Genomic DNA, 13016 nt, shown 5'->3' on the forward strand with positions numbered 1-13016 from the left:
CTGGTGGGCAGGGGTCAGGGCTCCTGGGTTCTGGTATTGGGGAGCGGGGGTCAGGGCTCCTGGGAGGAGGGGCTCTGGTGTTGGTGGGGCAGGACTCCTAGGAGGAGGGGCTCTGGTGTTGGTGAGGGGGGCTGGGACTCCTGGGTTCTGGCGGGGGAGGGGGGGCAGGACTCCTGGGTTCTGGCGGTGGGGGGGGGCGCGCTCTGGTGTTGGTGGGCGGGGCTGGGACTCCTGGGTTCTGGCGGGGGAGGGGGGCAGGACTCCTGGGTTCTGGCGGGGGAGGGGGCGCGCTCTGGTGTTGGTGGGCGGGGCTGGGACTCCTGGGTTCTGGCAGGGGAGGGGGCGCGCTCTGGTGTTGGTGGGCGGGGCTTGGACTCCTGGGTTCTGGCGGGGAGGTGGGCGCTCTGGTGTTGGTGGGCGGGGCTGAGACTCCTGGGTTCTGGCGGGGGGGGGGCGCGCTCTGGTGTTGGTGGGCGGGGCTGGGACTCCTGGGTTCTGGCGGGGGAGGGGGCGCGCTCTGGTGTTGGTGGGCGGGGCTGGGACTCCTGGGTTCTGGCGGGGGGCAGGACTCCTGGTTTCTGGCGGGGGGGGAGGGCGCGCTCTGGTGTTGGTGGGCGGGGCTGGGACTCCTGGGTTCTGGCGGGGGGGGGGGGGCAGGACTCCTGGTTTCTGGCGGGGGTGGGGGGGGAGGCGCGCTCTGGTGTTGGTGGGCGGGGCTAGGACTCCTGGGTTCTGGCTGGGGGGGGCAGGACTCCTGGGTTCTGGCGGGGGGGGGAGGGCGCGCTCTGGTGTTGGTGGGCGGGGCTGGGACTCCTGGGTTCTGGGGGGGGGCGCGCTCTGGTGTTGGTGGGCGGGGCTGGGACTCCTGGGTTCTGGCGGGGGGGGGCGCTCTGGTGTTGGTGGGCGGGGCTAGGACTCCTGGGTTCTGGCGGGGGGGGGCAGGACTCCTGGGTTCTGGCGGGGGGGGGGGGCGCGCTCTCGTGTTGGTGGGCGGGGCTGGGACTCCTGGGTTCTGGCGGGGGGGGGCGCTCTGGTGTTGGTGGGCGGGGCTGGGACTCCTGGGTTCTGGCGGGGGGGGGCGCTCTGGTGTTGGTGGGCGGGGCTAGGACTCCTGGGTTCTGGCGGGGGGGGCAGGACTCCTGGGTTCTGGCGGGGGGGGGGCGCGCTCTCGTGTTGGTGGGCGGGGCTGGGACTCCTGGGTTCTGGCGGGGGGGGGCGCTCTGGTGTTGGTGGGCGGGGCTAGGACTCCTGGGTTCTGGCGGGGGAGCGGGAGGAGCTCTGGTGGCCGGACTCCCGATGGGCGGCGGGGACTGAGCCCGGGCCGGACCCCGCTCTGGGGACGGGGACACGGACACTGGCGCTGACCCTCCTACAGCGGCTTCAGGACTCACCCGCGAGCACCATGGAAACCAGCTACGGATCCCGCGCTCAAACCTCCCGCGCACCGACTCCAGCGGAAATACGTCACGAGACGTCCTTTATTATCTTTCCCAGCATACCCCGCGGCACGCTTGTCCGAGAATGAGGCGGAGACGCCCAGCCCAGGGTTTATTTCCGGCATGCCCGCGGTCTCGTTCCCCGGTTACCGTACGACAAGATGGCGGCGCCCGCGTTGCTTTCTCAACATAGCGTACGTGTTGAGTGAGTCCGTACTGGAAGATGGCGGTGAGCAAACCCTTTTCCCGGCATGCTCCGCGTAACCGTCATCCCGATTCCGTACGATAAGATGGCGGCGCCTGACTTATTTTCCCAGCATGCCGTGCGTGATGATTCCGTACTGCAAGGTGGCCGTGACTGTGACCCTTTCCCGGCATGCTCCGCGCCTCTCCTTCCCGGACGTTTCCGTACACTAAGATGGCATCGCCCGGCAGTAGCTCAGCGCGAGCGCTGGTGCAGTACGTGGTGCTGCGGGGGGACCTGCAGCGGGAGCCGCTCTCGTGGCCGCTGGGGGCCCTGGTGGCTCAGGCCTGCCACGCGGCCCTGGCGGTGGTGCATGCGTACTACGGGCAGGCGGACACCGGGGCCTACCTGGCTGAGGGGGGCAGCATGAGGACCGTGGTGCTGGAGGTGAGCGGGGCCGGCGGTGGGGTTCAGGGGACACGATATGGCCCGCGGGCGTTGGGGCCGGGCGGAAGCGGGTGGCAGGGGCCCCTGGGGGGAGCGGGGGAGGGGGAGCGGGGCCTGGGCAGAGCAGGGTGCCAGCAGTGCCCCCTAGTGGGGAGAAGGAGAAGTGGGGGTAAGGGGCCTATGGTGGGGAGTGGGGCTGAGGCCCAGGCCTATGGGGAGAGGGGTCCTAAGAGGCCCTTGGTGGGGATCCAGCAGCATGAGGACCACACGTGTGGGAGATGGCGGAGGGCAGGTTTGTGCAGAGCTGGGCGCTCTGGGTATAGTGCAGGGGAAGGGAACAGCCCCTGGGGTGCCTGGCTTCATCTAGCACGAAGCAGTAGGTCAGTGCTGCATTTCTCATTCCTCTGTGAGGGCAAAGCCTGGGACGGGGCTAGGGCTGCTCCCCTTGTGTGTGTTCCGGGCACTAAAGCCATGTCCTGTCAGAAGGAAGAGGTGCCAGCCTTGAATGTCTGTGAAGTGAACCAGGAAAACGTCCTGCAGAGCATCCTGGCATGGATGCAGGGGCCTGCATGGATGCAGGGGCCTGCATAGGTCCATGGCTCTGCAAAGCATCAGGCTTTATTTCCAGCACTGTTAAAGCACAGGGCATGTAGCAGCCCCTGCTTTAGGAACGGCAGATAGCAGGTCGGGCTGCAGCAAAGTAGGTCAAGCAGAGCAAAGCCCGAGCATCTGGTCACCCTGCAGGTTCTGTTTTGATCCCAATGCTCAGTTGCTCATGGAGACAAAGGTTCCAGCAGATGATGCTCCAGAATTCAAATGACTTGTGGAGTCTACAAGTCCCATCTGTCAATTGGATTAAAGAAACTCCATGGGCATAAAGAGAGAAGTAATTGTCAGGACAGTTAAATCCGATACAGTCAAGTCTCTGTCCAGTGGGGCATTGCAGTACTGGAATTTCTATACCATCTGCCGGGTATTGTTTACTTCTAAACTGTGAGATGAGGGGGTGGCAGATTGTGACACCTTAGAAAGCTGTGTCTATCTGACACTTCAGCATACAATGCTTTCCCTCGGTCTGAACATTCAGAATACAAGTAACAGCATGTGTAACAATCCCCACCACAAGTCCTTAGCACGTTGTTTGAGTTATTGAAATAGTTTTATTGCTCAGTAATAGTTGAAGGCTGCTGTTTATGTAGACTAGCGGAGGGGAGGGATAGCTCAGTGGTTTGAGCATTGGCCTGCTAATCCCCGGGGTTGTGAGTTCAATCCTGAGGGGCCCACTTAGGGATCTGGGGCAAAATCAGTACTTGGTCCTGCTAGTGAAGGCAGGGGGCTGGACTCAATGACCTTTCAGGGTTCCTTCCAGCTCTATGAGATAGGATATCTCCATATATTAAAAGGGACACTACACGCACTTCTCAAGCAACTTGCACGTGAGTGGCCTTGCAGTGTAGATAGAATGTGGCATTGTGGAACTCCTAGATTCTAGGACTGGAAGGGACCTCGAGAGGTCATCGAGTCCAGTCCCCTACCCTCATGGCAGGACCAAATACTGTCTAGACCATCCCTGATAGACATTTATCTAACCTACTCTTAAATATCTCCAGAGATGGAGATTCCACAACCTCCCTAGGCAATTTATTCCAGTGTTTAACCACCCTGACAGTTAGGAACTTTTTCCTAATGTCCAACCTAAACCTCCCTTGCTGCAGTTTAAGCCCATTGCTTCTTGTTCTATCCTTAGAGGCTAAGGTGAACAAGTTTTCTCCCTCCTCCTTATGACACCCTTTAAGGGTATGTCTACACCCAGCCGCTAGTTCGGCGGCTGGGAATCGAAGTTCTGGGTTCGACTTATCGCGTCTTGTCTGGACGCGATAAGTCGAACCAGGAAGTGCTCGCCGTCGACTGCGGTACTCCAGCTAGACGAGAGGAGTACCGTGGAGTCGACGGGGGAGCCTGCCTGCCGCGTGTGGACCGAGGTAGGTTCGAACTAAGGTACTTCGAACTTCAGGTACGTTATTCACGTAGCTGAAGTTGCGTACCTTAGTTCGATTTGGGGGTTTAGTGTAGACCAAGCCTTAGATACCTGAAAACTGTTATGTCCCCTCTGTCTTCTCTTTTCCAAACTAAACAAACCCAATTCTTTCAGCCTTCCTTCATAGGTCATGTTCTCAAGACCTTTAATCATTCTTGTTGCTCTTCTCTGGACCCTCTCCAATTTCTCCACATCTTTCTTGAAATGCGGTGCCCAGAACTGGACACAGTACTCCAGTTGAGGCCTAACCAGCGCAGAGTAGAGCGGAAGAATGACTTCTCGTGTCTTGCTCACAACACACCTGTTAATCCCATCTCAAATCCAAGTAGTCCTACTAAACCTCCCTCCCTGCTCTTGGCCTATTCATATGTATGAGCATAACATGAATACTTCAGGGGGAAATTACCTAGTCTTTAGCAATCTTTGCCTCTACCAAAGGCAGTGTGGTCGGTGGCTATAGCATGGGACTGAAAGTCAGAAAATCTGGGATCTGTTCTGCCAGCTCCACCATACACTTCCTGTGTGACCTTTCTCTACTTCATTTCCTCATCTGTAAAATGGGGATAATAATGAAAAGTGCTGTATGATGGCAAGGTTTTATTGTTTACCTTGTAGTAGAAGTGGAATACCTGTCTATGCTATTCTTGGCATTAGCTAGTGGTATCAGTCCCTCATTCCATATAAACTAGCCGCATACAGAAGAAAAGCATAGTTGTGAGGCTGAGTCACAACTATTAAAAACTATCCTTCCCTGTTGTTCCTACAGTCTGTTGTAATAAGTCCTCATCTCTTCCCCCTAACATGTCTATTTCAGCAGCTGCATTTGCTGCCAGACCTGAGGGTTGGTTTGCCTATTGGCAGTGAAAGATCAGTAGGTGGCAATAGTTCTTTTCAAAACCAACTTGTTGCAGCTTTGAGACCCTTATTTGGGAACTGTCTGCATAGGGAGTTGGTTTTGTTCTGCAGTTCTGTCTGTATTCTGGTATAGCCCAACTGAAGTAATGCATGGGAGAAGTTCATTGTTCAATCTGCAGGTGTGTGTGTGTTTCATCTCTAAAATTGCTCCTGTTGGTACTTGTCTGGCTTCAAGTCTTGGGTTTTCATACTCACTGCTGAAAGGGCACGCTGATATTTTGTTAGCCTTGAGTTATGAGATGGTCTGATGTCACAGTAAGACTTTTTCAATGTTCTAGAGAAAATGCCAGCCCAGCACTGTGCAGCCAACCTAAAATGAAAAACCAGCCCTTGAGAGCTATCCTACAATGATATGGTACCATCTACTACTTTGCAAGCAGTCAGGAAAATGAAACCTAGCCCCAAAGAACGTCCACTCTAAACTAGATGGATAATGCAAGGAAGAGGCTACAAATCAGGGAGAGGGCAGGGAGGGAAACCAGGAGATATACTGTAAAGGAAGCAGCAGCAAGGTTTGGCAAGAGCCTGGATGTGTGGAGAGAGGTACTGAGGATGCAAATCTGGGTGACCAAGAGGAGGTTTGAGTACTCAACTGTGTGAGAGTGAGATGGGAGAATGGCAGCTCAGGTTTGATAGAATACTGACATCTGGGGGGTGATGTTGCGGAGGCAGGGGCGAGGGTAAGGGAGGAATTTCCCATGAAACAGATTTGTATTCCGCATCCAAGGGGTTATCCCACATGGATGTGAGTGGTGTTAAACTGCTCCCTTGCAGTGCCCTCCCTGGTAACATCTGACCTCACAGCCATAAGTTCCTTTTACAGAAAGGCAAATGCAGATGGAAAAACTGCTCACAAGCTTGAAAATGCCAGAGGTCATTTAGAGGGAAGAGAATTGAAGGACTCCATGCCCCATCTGTTGGGTTGACTTGTCACTTCCATGAAAAAAGTAGATCAGCGTGGTGCTGTGTGGTGGCAGCCTCCTACGCTAACCATCTGATGTGTGGTGTGAGCACCCAGGAAGGAATCTGCTTCTCTACCCGTCGCGTGCAGGAGCTGAACGTCCCTCTACATGGCCAGAATGCTTTGCTTCTAGTTCAGCAGACTGAAGAAGGTGGTGGGGAAGAAAAGTAACAACCTTTATCTACACCCTTGAACAATGTGATACGCAAAGCACCTGAGATGTTTAGTGAGCAGCTATGCAAGGGAGTTGTGGCCCACAGCGTGTGGAGCTTGTAGGGCCTGGGTGGCCATTTCTGCTCATCGCTCCCCATTTCTGAATATGTTGGGCACTTGAATAATCATCTCCATTTACACCTCTACCTCAATATAACGTTGTCCTCGGGAGCCAAAAAATCTTACCGTGTTATAGGTGAAACCGCGTTATAGCGAACTTGCTTTGATCCACCGGAGTGTGCAGCCGCCCCCCCCCCGGAGCACTGCTTTACCGTGTTATAGCCAAATTCGTGTTGTATTGGGTCATGTTATATCAGGGTAGAGGTGTATATTGTGCTAATAGTGTGGTATCTAGGTGCCCATCCAATACATGTTGATTGGATTAGTTAGAGTATTTATCAGTGGTTCAGAGTCATGCTGGAAGGGCATAATGAGTGGGGTCCCGCAGGGATCAGTTCTGGGTCTGGTTCTGTTCAATATCTTCATCAATGATTTAGATAATGGCATACAGTTTGAGGATGATACCAAGCTGGGAGGGGTTGCAAGTGCTTTGGAGGACAGGATTAAAATTCAAAATGATCTGGACAAACTGGAGAAATGGTCTGAAGTAAATAGGATGAAATTCAAGAAGGACAAATGCAAAGTACTCCACTTAGAAGGAACAATCAGTTGCACACATACAAAATGGGAAATGACTGTCTAGGAAGGAGTACTGCAGAAAGAAAGCAAACATCATTCTGGATATATTAGCAGGAGTGTTGTAAGCAAGACACGAGAAATACAGTAACTCCTCACTTAACGGTGTAGTTATGTTCCTGAAAAATGCAACTTTAAGTGAAACGATGTTAAACTAATCCAATTTTCCCGTAAGATTTAATGTAAATGCGGGGGGTTAGGTTCCAAGGAGATTTTTTGGGGGGCAGACAAAAGGCATTCTATACTGTACAGTACTGTACTGTGGTGGGGTGCCCCTGGCTTACCCCTGGGGCTCAGGGTGGGGTGCGGGGTCTGGGAGGGAGTTAGGGTGCGAGTGCGGGAGGAGGCTCAGGGCTGGGGCAGGCAGGAGGTGCAGAGCACTTACCTGGGGCAGCTCCTGTTTGGTGCAGGGGGTGTGCAGGTGACTCTGCACAGTGCGGCACCGCCCCCATGGCTGAAATTCTGGGAGCTGCCGTCCCCCCCCCCCCCCCCCCGGCAGGGCCACCTGGAACACAGGGGCTTTAGGGCCCTGGGCTGCGGCTCTAAAGCCCCTTTCGGAATACGGCCTTGTGAGCACGGGCCGGAGGACTCAGGAGGAGGAGGGGCAGCCAGCGGCCGGAGAGAAGCGCCGCTTTGAAGGGGAAAGCGCCGCTTCTCTCCAGCCGCTGGCTGTGCGGCTGCCCCTGCTCCTCCTGAGTCGTCCGGCCCGTGCTCGCAGGGCCGTATTCTGAAAGGGGCTTTAGAGCCGCAGCCCAGGGCCCTGCAGCCCCTAAAGCCCCTGCGTTCCGGGTGGCCCTGCCTGCAGGGGGGTGGGGGAGGAAGCTTCCCCGCTCCCTCCCTCCCAGAAAGTCCTAAGTGCCACCAAACAGCTGTTTGGCGGTGGGGGAAGCGCTGGGAGGGAGGGAGGAAGGGAAGGGGAGGAGGCAGAGAAGAGGAACTTGTGCAAAAAGTCAGCCAAACGACGTTATAAGGGAGCATTGCACAACTTTAAATGAGTATGTTCCCTAATGGAGCAGCGACGTAACTTTGAAACAATGTTAAGCGGAAGGACGTTAAGTGAGGAGTTACTATAATTCTTCTGCTCTCTTCTGCGCTGACTAGGCCTCAACTGGAGTATTGTGTCCAATTCTGGGCACCACATTTCAGGAAGGATGTGGACAAATTGGAGACAGTCCAGAGAAGAGCAACAAAAATGATTAAAGGTCTAGAAAGCACGACCTATTAGGGAAGATTGGAAAAATTGGGTTTGTTTAGTCTGGAAAAGAAAAGACAGAGGGGACATAAGTTTTCAAGTACGTAAAAGGTTGTTACAAGGACGAGGAAGAAAAATTGCTTTTCTTAACCTCTGAGGATCGGACAAGAAGCATTGGGCTTAAATTGCAGCAAGGGAGGTTTAGGTTGGACATTAGGAAAAACTTCCTAACTGTCAGGGTGGTTAAGCACTGGAATAAATTGCCTAGGGAGGTTGTGAAATCTCCATCATTGGAGATTTTTAAGAGCAGGTTAGACCAACACCTGTCAGGAATGGTCTAGATAATTAGTCCTGCCAGAAGTGTAGGGGACTGGACTAGATGACCTCTCGGTCCTTTCCAGTTCTATGAGTCTATGATTGTCTAATAAATCCTCCATCAGAGTCCATGCCCACCAGTCCCCTGGAAGAGAGCTCCTAATCCCACTCCAGATGCAATCAAAATTCACCTCCATTTAAGCATCTGATCCCATTTAAAGCCCATACTTAGGGCTTGTCTATGCTACTAAAAATTTTTTTAATAGCTAGACTGGCAGCGCCCCCTAGTGTAGATGCAGTGTAAGCTGACAGGAGGAGGTTTTTCTGCTAAACCACGGCTCTGAACAGTATGAGCTATACCATCAGAAGCACTCTGCTGTTGGCTCAGTTGCATATACATCAGGGGATTTGCTGGCCTAGCTATGTCAGCTGGGGTGCATGATTATTTTGTAGTATAGATTAAACCTTAGATTCTGAGCTTTTTAGGACACAGACTGAGAGATCTGCAAAGTGCTGTGCACTCCTCAGCATGTTGTATTACTAATCACCTGTGCCCTGTGGTGACACTTTCCCCAGTAATTGTCCATAGCTGCTCCTTGAATCACAGGAAAGCAGATTCTGCCAATCACTCCTGGTATTTTTTGGTGGTAGGATTTCTCTCCCATAGGCAGAATTGCAGACTTGAGTTACCCTCAAGAATTGGACTTATTTTGGACAAATATATAAAATGGAGGCCTTGCCTCCATTAAAGAACGCTAGGTACTTATGGCAGGGTTACCACTATGTCCTGGCTAACTTTGTGTGAGTCCCTTTGAAGTTTCACTGGCCGAGTTATTCTTTTTCTCTTCCTAAAAAGCTGTGAAGTATTCTGCCCCAGCAACGATTGCTACATTCCATCCCAGAACTGGCTGCATTTCAGTTGCATGCGGGTGGTAATTCTCTCTAGATTTTGCACACGCAGTTGAAGTGCTTTGAGATCCTTCTGATACTGTGTAACTAGAAAGTGGTGTTAGAATTGTCTGCGTGTGTGGGGAGGAGCAGTATGGAGGTGGAAGTTCTGATCAGTTGGCACAAGGGCTGCCTTTACTGCTGGCTTCCCATGGCAATCTCACGTTGAGCTCACAGTGAATTTTTCACCCCCCCTTGTTCTCTAGGCCCTGGATGCGGGTGCCTTGATGACGCTAGCTGAGACTCTGAAGCAACACAACATCGATCACAAAGTGTGGCTAGAGCAGCCAGAGAACATAGCTACTTGCATCGCACTCAGACCCTACCCCAAGGAGGAAGTGCACCAACATCTGAAGAAGTTCAAATTGCTCAAATGACCTTTACCCTGCCTTCCCGTTATAGACCCCTCACCTTCATAGTGTCGTACAGACTTAACCAGAACATGTAGCTTTCCTGGGTGTGTCTGGCTGTAAAAATGATAGATATATATGGAGACAATAAAGCTGCATGTTTCCTAAAAGCATCATTTTAAGATGCATCTGCTGAAAAACCATATAACGCTTTTACTGCATGTTGCTGTTAAAGCCAATGCTCCTCAATGGAGATGATGAAACACTCATGTCTTTCACTTCCATGGAAAGGGATTTTGGTGGAATGTATGTATGCAGCTTATTCCAGAATAAATATTCATGTATCAGCCTTGAGCCATCAAACTTGCAGTGAGCAAAGATGGAAAAGATGTAATGGGACACTTAGTCTGTGTCCCAGCCAGAGTGGGCTTTTTCCCTACAACAAATTCAGTAGGTTGTGTCCATTCTCATTTTTAGATGTCTCCAGAAATCCACTGCATCCAGGGGGAAATTATTCCTTACACCAACAGGTCTTGCTTTCTAGGGCAGAAGTTTTCTCGGACATTCAGCCTAAATTTCACCGCATTACTGCTATCTCTGGTGCTGAATTCTTCTCCTGCCATGGCCCATAAAGAATAGGTAGTAGCGAGATGTCCTTTAGTTTCTTTCAGTCCTGCTGGAACTGTTTTAGTTCCGTCTTCCCTTAAGTCAGCTCCTCCAGGCCTCTCATCCTCCTTGTTGCTTCTCTCTGAGCTCTCTCCAGTTTGGGTCTTCCAAATAATGAGGCACTCATGTGCAGTCAGCCCTCTAACAGCTGGGGTGATGCCTCTGCATAGGCAGCCCAAAATCATAGCTACCATATCGCATAACAGGCCTGCAGTTACACACAGGTTTGCAATCTGTGGTACTCTATTGTGCTGTAGGTCTCAACGATACCGCTGCCTTGCTTTCTCCCTTCCATTGCCTCCCTGTGAAGCAGAAGAATTGTCCACAGCTGTTTGATAGTTACCCAGAGTTTGTTTGTGGGGGGTAGCTCTTTACTGGCGGTATTATGTAACTTGCCACAACCTACAATTTGGGCCCTGAGATAAGATCCAGCTGCCTGTATGGCACTGCCTGCTGTTCGCTTACTTCCCCATGATATAGCTGCCAATGGAGGGGAGTGAGGACAGCACTACTTACAAGGATTTGAAATGAGCAAATGCTAAGAAAGGGGGCGTCGCAGAATGAAATCAAGAAAGGGGAAAACGTAGGTTGAATACAAGGAAAAGCTCCTGGAGCTTTGAAGCCCCGATGACTTAATCTCTATCTAGTGCATGCTGGAAGGAACATTCCTGCATCAGTCACAAGGGGGTGGAGGGGATGAGCTAACTGATCTCTTCCATCTCTGATTTCTGTATGAGGGATCATAACTGTCAAATAGCTGCCCTGTGTGACTGTCAGCTCTGCTGCTGCTCAGCCTTGGTCGCTTTTCTTAGCCTCTTTTCTACATACAGTGAGCACCCAACAATCAGGCTTCTCCCCCAGATTCACCCCTTTTACCTTTGTTTTAACTGCTGCAGCTCTGCAGCCAGCAGAAGCCCTGATGTTGTTTTCCCCTAAGCAAAAGACAAGGGAAAGCTTAGAAATCTGTTCTTGTAACCTAAGGAAGGAGTAAATCCAAGTGGGGAGAGGAGGGAAGGAGAGCGGTGACTGACGCTACAGCTTTGCCCTCTGAGAACTAGTCAAAGCTCCCAGTGTTAAGCGCGAATGCGTTTTGCGTTAGGCCTCATTTCTGGCAATTTCTTATGCCACATGGTTGCAGGGTCTAATGGGGAGTTTTAAATAAACCGAAGTGTCTTGGTTCAAGCCAAGCATTTAGCTTGTGTGACCCCCAAGGGGTTAATATGATAGGGATAGAAATGGTTAGTGATGCTCTTCAAAGAGGGGGTTAGTGAAGGTATTTTTTTGGATAGGATTTAGATTATTCCCCATGTGTTGTTACAAAGCCAGCCACACTGGGCTAATGGCCCAGAGCTAGAACGGGAAACAGACGGATCTAAAAGCACTGTCCAAGCTACAAAAAGTAAGATGCTAGCACTGCTGGCGAGAGCGAGCCCCACTCCCTCAACCCCTCTCCATACATGACCCCATGCAGCGTAGTTCCTGAGAGAAAAGGCTTGACGTTGTTTTCATCAACCAGGTTAGTTCTTTATGCAGGTAAGTCTCATTTGCTCCCGTGTGGCTGTGAATTGGCCGTTCTTATTTCAATGGAACTGGGTTGAAAATAAACATGGTTTTCTTTACCAGTCTCATGTTTGCTCTGGCTTTAGCTTACTGGGTTTGCATCCTGAGCTCTGGTCCTAAGAGACCCCTTGATCTGGGTTGAGGGGTTATAGAGCCCAAACATCCAAGGACAGCTGCTCCTGCAGCCACCGGTGAAAGCCAGAGCAGACGTGCCCCAAGGGATCACCCTTTCAAACCTCCTCCCATCCTCTTTCCATCAGAGCAACTTTCCTCCGGGATTCATAGCCATGCAGTTGCCAGGCCAGTGGGAGGAGATGTATCCCATGCAGCACTCGCCCTCTCTTGGCTGCACACCAAGCACGTCGTTGGCTATGTGATGGCCTTGAGTTCTGCCCCATGGTGCAGGAACCAAACCAGTACCTGCAGGCTACTTCAGGTTTTAGTACTGACAAGATTTCTGCTGCCCCTGATCACGAGCGAGTGGAAGAGGTGCTTGCGGGTGGTGCCTTTGGCTTTTCAAATACCACTCAAGCCCTGGGAACAAAGCATGGTTGTAGCTAGCCCTCTGAAAGGGGCGTGCACCTGTGGCCTGATCAGTAATCCTCCACCTCACCACAGCCACATAAGCAAAATCTCTCTCAGTAAAGAAAATGCCGTTGGCTGCCAGGTGAGGCACCAGCTTTAACAAGAGCTCTGCTGATACATTACTAAGGTAGAGAACCATGTGAGTCAGTGTAAGTTACATTGCGCCACAAGTCAAGCTGTGCTATATCATGGCTACCTCCATATAAATAAGGTTAAACAGGGTGAGGAAAAACCACTGCAGTATTCTACACAACTGGGCCAAACTCTGCAACTCATGCAGTGAGCTACTCATGGAGGACTCTATTGGGCTTTTTCATAAGGGGCCATCACCTTGTGGGCTGAACAGCAAATAAAGTTCATTTAAATGATCGCAGTAGTGGCAGTTCCACTGGGGGACCCTTCCCTGAAAGGGATGCCAGGGTCTAACAATAATTAGCCCTCGGGGAGTGACTTTCAGCCAAGGACGACCTCCAAGCAGGGGGCAGCCATTAAAGAACTGAGTCACCATGC

At 52.0% G+C, this 13016-nt stretch overlaps 1 protein-coding gene across 1 annotated transcript; it reads left to right on the forward strand.

Annotated features, from left to right (window-relative positions):
- The first annotated feature begins 1812 nt into the window (after window positions 1-1812).
- Window positions 1813-10037, forward strand: PTRHD1 (peptidyl-tRNA hydrolase domain containing 1). The gene is made up of 2 exons (XM_065401369.1): window positions 1813-2067; window positions 9552-10037. Exons 1-2 carry the CDS (start codon window positions 1813-1815, stop codon window positions 9720-9722), a joined length of 426 nt encoding a protein of 141 aa, XP_065257441.1. The 3' UTR covers window positions 9723-10037.
- Window positions 10038-13016: the final 2979 nt, after the last annotated feature.

Source organism: Emys orbicularis, chromosome 3, assembly GCF_028017835.1.
Source record: "Emys orbicularis isolate rEmyOrb1 chromosome 3, rEmyOrb1.hap1, whole genome shotgun sequence".
Classification (NCBI taxonomy): Eukaryota; Metazoa; Chordata; order Testudines; family Emydidae; genus Emys; species Emys orbicularis.

Excerpts from the sequence above, each read along its gene's own strand:
- PTRHD1 (XM_065401369.1), top strand. The coding sequence starts at position 1,813 with ATGCTCCGCGCCTCTCCTTCCCGGACGTTTCCGTACACTAAGATGGCA. Across the intron at positions 2,068-9,551 it reads TGAGGACCGTGGTGCTGGAG|GCCCTGGATGCGGGTGCCTT; the intron begins GTGAGCGGGGCC and ends CTTGTTCTCTAG.